Source organism: Zootoca vivipara, chromosome 6, assembly GCF_963506605.1.
Source record: "Zootoca vivipara chromosome 6, rZooViv1.1, whole genome shotgun sequence".
In the NCBI taxonomy this organism is placed as follows: Eukaryota; Metazoa; Chordata; class Lepidosauria; order Squamata; family Lacertidae; genus Zootoca; species Zootoca vivipara.
Genome location: NC_083281.1, coordinates 57,668,659 through 57,674,658, shown reverse-complemented (window position 1 = coordinate 57,674,658; position 6,000 = coordinate 57,668,659). Strand labels below are relative to the sequence as shown.

The 6,000-nt window shown below is 47.4% G+C and overlaps 1 protein-coding gene across 14 annotated transcripts in view; it reads right to left on the bottom strand.

Annotated features, from left to right (window-relative positions):
• Positions 1 to 327: 327 nt before the first annotated feature.
• ZFHX3 (zinc finger homeobox 3) overlaps positions 328 to 6,000 on the bottom strand; it is a 285,359-nt gene continuing 279,686 nt past the window's right edge. For all 14 annotated transcript variants that reach the window (XM_035118699.2, XM_035118697.2, XM_060276014.1 and 11 more), the window contains one exon: positions 328 to 5,851. In XM_035118699.2, the coding sequence (XP_034974590.2) occupies positions 4,251 to 5,851 (1,601 nt within the window). In that variant the 3' untranslated portion in view covers positions 328 to 4,250. The remainder of the gene's footprint in view (positions 5,852 to 6,000) is intronic.

Below are 6,000 nucleotides of genomic sequence, written 5' to 3'. Positions count from 1 at the left end.
CACTTGGGGAAATTCTGATTTTGGAACGCTTCATTTCCCAGAGGCAAGAAACTGAGCTAATGCCACCCTTCCCCAAACTGTGTCCCGTTAGTGGTAAGAAAGTCCTCCTGCAGAGCCACTTAGGCTTCACAGAACTGTAGCACACACTCTGCCTGGGTGCTAAGACACACTTGAACAAGAGGCAGCGGCTCTCATGCACTTACCCAGGGGATTTGCTGTCACAGACATCCTTCCCACATTCTGTCCCCCACGCATAAAAGCGCTCCCTTTCGTAGGACAGACAGGCACTCACATTCACACATACCCGGGGACAGCAGAGACAAGAGCTTTTGCTCATTTTTTTAATGTATCACAATGAGCAGGAAACATACTTGATGAAATATTTTCAAAGGAGTATATTCAATTACCATCTACAATCAACTTAACTATGACAACAAAGTGTTTTGTGACAAAATCTTTTTTTTAAAGAGTTCCGTGTGGTTTCTGTTTTTGTCCGTCTCCATGTATTTTGGTACAGTTCGAGATCAGCATTGTTACAGTAACAAAAAAGCTAACAAGACTACATTATAGAAAAACACCAAGAACATCATTTTTGGTTTCACTTGCTCTAGTTTTTGTACATTGCAAAGGCTGTTCATATACCTCTTCACCTCATTTATGCTTTCTGTTTTATCCAGACTTGTCCCCACCCCCCGCCCCCAAATCAAACAAATGAAAAATAGTCAAAAATTTGTTTCACAGTGGGCAGGATTTCCAGTGCCATCAATCCAACCAAATATCTCATGTTCTGATTCTGTTTAAGAGTCCCAGACTGCCACCCTTTGTGCTGGCTTGCACAGGGACCCTGCTGCACCTGTCATCACCTGCCTGCCTACCTGGCACTGTCTTGGTTGGAACCAGCGCCTGCAACATTCCACTTCTTCAGAACACTCTTGGTTACAGACACTGCTCTGCTCAATAATGCCATGCTTGTGTTTTCCATTCTATCACTTGGCTTAAATTCCAGCATCAAGGGAGAGCTGTTAAAAACAAAATGACATCTCCGCAGTGTGAACGGTGGCTCAGGTAAGAGGCCAGTTCCATGGGAAAGAGGCTGGAGGATTTTGCAGCCCAGGCACCAAATACTGGCTGGCACAGAGGCCTTATTCCCACCCCCCACTTCCCAGCACGGCTCTGGGTGCTGCTTAGTGCAGCTGCTCCTCTACCCCTGCTGAGCTTCTGCAGAACCCAAGTGCCAACCCACATAACCCATAATGGCAGGGTGGGAGGAGGCAGAGGATGGCTTGGAGGGGCTGCTTTGCTCAGGGAGCTCTATGAACTCCATGTTGGCTGTGGGAGCAAGAGAGAGGAGAGGGGCAGCAGGGGAGGCTGCTCTGCCCTTCTAGGACAGAGACGACTCTCATCAAACTGGGAGAGTCTCCCCCCACACAGAGGAAGAGTTATCAGAAAATGCACTGAAACACTTTTTGGAGTGGGAGGAGGAAGATTGCACCCTGTGTGATTAATCAATGGGAGCGGGGCAGGGGAAGGGGGAGGGAGGGAGGGAGGGAGGAAGGGAGAAGGGGAAATAAACAAAATGATTTCAAAGCAGACCACGCAAACCTGACAGGTAAAGCTAGTGTTTAACTGGCAACTTATACCACACAGAGAACCAAAACAAAACAAAAAACTTCTATATGATACAGAGTAACATACAAGTTAAATGGCAAAAAATATATATATATCTATATATTTTTCATAGAATTACAAACAAGATAAAATAATGGAAACAAAAACTGTACAACTTTAAAATTTAAAAAATGTTCATCTCAAGCAAGGGAAAAATACAAGGATCTTTGTAAAAAGGGAAAACAGCAACATTTTGTCCTCTTTTGACACCTTATGCTACAATTGGATACTGGCAGGAATATTCAATGGTACTCTTTTTAGTACGGTCTACTTAAAAAATTTAAAAAAGGAACTTGCATTGTGCATCAGTCTAGTCAGAAATATGTACACCAGTTCAAGGTTGAGTCTTCCATTAAGCTAAAGACAAAAAAGGCATGAAGAGTCCTGGCTTAGGGAGGGGAGGAGAGAGGAGGAGGAGGAGGACGCTGTTGCTGTCCATTGGTCAGTCTGCCTGTCTGCCCACCCGCCCTTCCTCTCTGGGATGGAACACACCAGCCTCACCCAGGGGCTCTGGCAGCTTCCACAGTTTGCGGGCTGGGGAGAAGGGAGGAAGGGAAGAGAAGTCTGAAGGTGAAAGAAGTGCCTCTTCCCTCCCCCTCCCCCCATTCACAGTCTAGTTCCCTTTTGAAACACAAGGAAGATGGTCAGGAAGAGGAGGCCTTTCACTATTAAGGGTGGGTGTAGGGAGGGAGAAGGGAATGTTGACCTTTGGCTAGGAAGTGACCATGCAAGGCCTGCTTGTCTCCAAACTCTACATTGTAGCAGCACAAAGTTTTCCTTTCAATGTCCGGACCAGAGAAGATGCCACCAACGGGGAGCAGAGAGAGATTTGCACCAGGCCCCAAATGCTTTTTGTTGCCTGCCCCTCTGGGGCTCACACGACACTAGCAGCGACACCACCCTAACAACGCAGGAGCATCGTGTTGTTTGTTGCAGTTGCAGGAAGGGTTGCTCCTCTGCTTGCAGAAGAAGCACAGAGAACAACCTACATGCATGTTTTTCTTTATGAGTTCCTTTATTTAAACTGATTCTTGTGGCGGTAATCAGAAACAAATCCTCAAGTCAAAAGAATCCTTTTTGCTCATTCTGCACCAGTGGTGAAAAGGGTTTGTCTTTGGATTTTATTTAAAGCATGAATTTTCTTTTCGAGGAAAGAAAAACAAAACAGAAAAACAAAACAAAACCCACCCACACATGCACACACACACGCACACACACAAGCACACAAACACACACACACATATAACAAAAAGTCCTTGGAAAAAGGAAGAAGTGCACCCTAATTACCCAAAGAGAAACAAAGGCCTACAGTTCCAAAATGGAGCCTTTGAAGCATTTACAAAATGAGGAAAGGAAGCCAAAAGAAGAAAAAGAAAAGAAGACAGAGTTAAGTGCACAAGGGTAACAGACATGTATACACCTTAAAAAGTTTTGAACCCCCAACAAAAATATTCTGCAAGGGATCCTACTGACCCCCTTTGAAACCCTTTGAATTTTTCTTTAGTTTTTATAAAATAATTCTGCAGCTGCCCTCTAAGAAATGAAGGCAGTGACCATAAGTGGAAGATTACAGGATGGAGAAGGGAGTCAAGGTACAAAGGGGGAGGGGAAGCTTCGGCGAGCGAATCGATGGGTTGTAATCTAGCTGGCTAGGAATGAACAAGACAACATCCAATGAGAAGCCGTCAGCTGGACCAATACAAAAGCTAAATGTACACAAAAGGGGTTTTTCTTTTAAATCTACCATACTGCTTCAGTTCATTTCCAATGCAACAATCTACTCAACACCAAAAATGGTCATATCTATCATAAATACAGAAAGTCAGTTGTTTTAAAACTTATTTTTAAGCTCCAAGTCCTTAACACTCTTTGCGTGTTGTTGGGTTTGTTTGTTTTTCTGAAAAGTGGGAGTGCTGAACTTTTCCCCTTGAAATTGGCTTCAGCAGAAAAGCTACCCTTAAAATCCCCAGAAAGCTAACACAGTTCACATTGTTTGTCTCTTGAAGACTTTCTGCCCATTTTTAAATTAACAAAAAAAATCCTTTTCTTGGAAAAAAAAATCAAAACCAAAAAAGAAATTATATATATATATATTTATATAAAACAATGATTCTGAAAACCGAACAAAGTGTGAGCGATTGACCTGAGAATAAAAAGACGTTACATTTCTTTTTTTTTTCCTTTTAGCAAGCCATTGGTATCTGAATGCTAAGATAGCAAGAAATTTAAAACGGTAACAAGGTGGCCTGCTTTCCCATACAGTTATGCCGGCCTCTGCTGTGCTCTCAAGGGGGGGGGGGCTGGGGCTCCACAGACAAACAGAAAGACCCTGGAGAGGCAACCAGGGGGGGGGGGGTAGGGGGCTTAGGCCTTCCAGACCAACACAGCACAGCCGAAATGCAAAAAGAAAGCAATGGAAAATCTGCCGGCATCGGTATATGGGAAAACAACCCACACTTCTCTCTTCTTTTTTTCTTTTTCTTTTTTTTGGTTAGAAGCTTTGGAATTGCAGTTAGTCTATTTTTGAAATTGGTTTGTTAATTTTTTTTAATTCATTTTTTTAAATTGTTCATCTTCAAAGCTTACAATCTAAAGGTGTCCATTTCTAGGCTAGTGAGACCACCGTCCTTGGGGCAGCTTGGCTCCTCAGGCCTCTCCGCCGGGCTAGCCGGTCCATTGGACTTTTGGCTAAGATCCGAGTCAGACTCCTCCAAATAGTCATCTGTTGGCATCGAGGGCTGAACCCCTGAGGTGCTGCATGAACTTGAGGTAACCGTTGAAGATGAGGAGAGAGGAGGAGGAGGAGGCTTCCCCAGAGGAGCCTGGGGGACCACTTGAGGCCAAGACTTTCTGGAGGTGTGGGGGGAAGCTGAGGACGGGGGGGAGGGGCTGTCATTTGAGTGAGCGGCAGACTGCGAGGTAGATGCGGTGCTAGGGTCGGGGAGGCAGGCGGAGTGAGGTAATAGACTGGGGTGCTCTTTGGCGTTTCTTGCTGCTCTTGGGATTGTTCGATGTTTGTGCGAGGCAGACTCGAGATGCTGCTGGAGGGCTTCATCCCCGCACACCGTGCTCTCACACGCCACACACTGGTACGAGCTGTTGCCCTTGCTGCTGCCGCCCGTGGGCACATGAAGCACCATCTCTTGCAGATTCACCACAGACTGACCAAAGAAGCAGAGGGACTTCAGGTGGTCGGTGGCTGCCTCCTGGGTGCTGAAGCCTGCCTGGCACTTCTGGCAGACCAGCCTGTACTGCACCTTTGGAACGATGAAGGGGTCACAGAGGGAGTCCACGGCACTGTTGCTTTCCGTTTCAGGCTCTTCTTGGGGTTTGGGCAGGTGGGGGGACACCTCGCGGGGTGCATTCTTCTGCTCTTCTTGCTTGGGGGATTCTTTGGCAGGGTCTTTTTCTGGGGTAGCAGCCCCTGAGGGGACTGGGGTTTGGCTTCTTTTGGGCTGCTGCTGCTGCTGCAGCTGCAGCAATTTCTGCTGCTGCTGTTGCGCTTGCCTCTGTTGTTGTTGTTGTTGTTGATGATGATGTTGTTGCTGCTGCTGTTGCTGCTGCTGTTGCTGCAACGCTTCTTGCAGGCTCTGTTGATATTGCTGGTACTGCTGCAACAGGGAACCAGGGGACAAGCCGAGCAGGGCTTGTGACAGTGCAGGGCTGTAAGGGAACAGCCCCTCCATGCCATACATGGGCTGAAGGTACCCGCTCTGTAAGGCCCCTGGGATCTGAGGGGCATAGTAGGGAGAAAAACCAGGGACAAAGTAGGGGAGGAACTGGCTTGTCAGCAAAGCTGTGGGGTCCGAGTTCAGAGCTGCCTGCAGAGCCTGGAGCTGCGTGGGGTCCACAGAGTACTCCATGGCAGGCAGCGTGGCAGAGAGGGCAGCTGGGGCAGGCACCTCCACTTTGTCCTTCTTGGGTGCCAGCAGGGAATCCCCCTTCCCCCCCTTGGGTGCTTTGTCCTTCTCTTTTGTCTTCTCACTTTCTTTGTCCTTCCGAGGCGGTGGCTGAGGCTGTGGTGGCTGTGGCTGTGGAACCGTGGCCGCTGTGGCTTGTGCTGGGGTGGGGGAGCTCAGGGAGGCCGAAGGTTGTTTATTTGGTAATCCAGAGGTGGGAAGGCCAGGCGAGGGGATGCTTGTGCCGGGTAGACCCATCAGGTTGGGTTTTGGAGAAGTTAAAGCTAGAAAGAAAGGGACAGAAATAAAGTAAGAGTTAGGTGGAAGACAGGTAGCTAGGCCTGTTCCTAAGCTGGACAATGAACCCAAGAAAGGCAAAGGCCAGTATTTTGCCTCTGGTTGGAAGCAGCTGGCTGGAGAAAGAGTTGTTGTT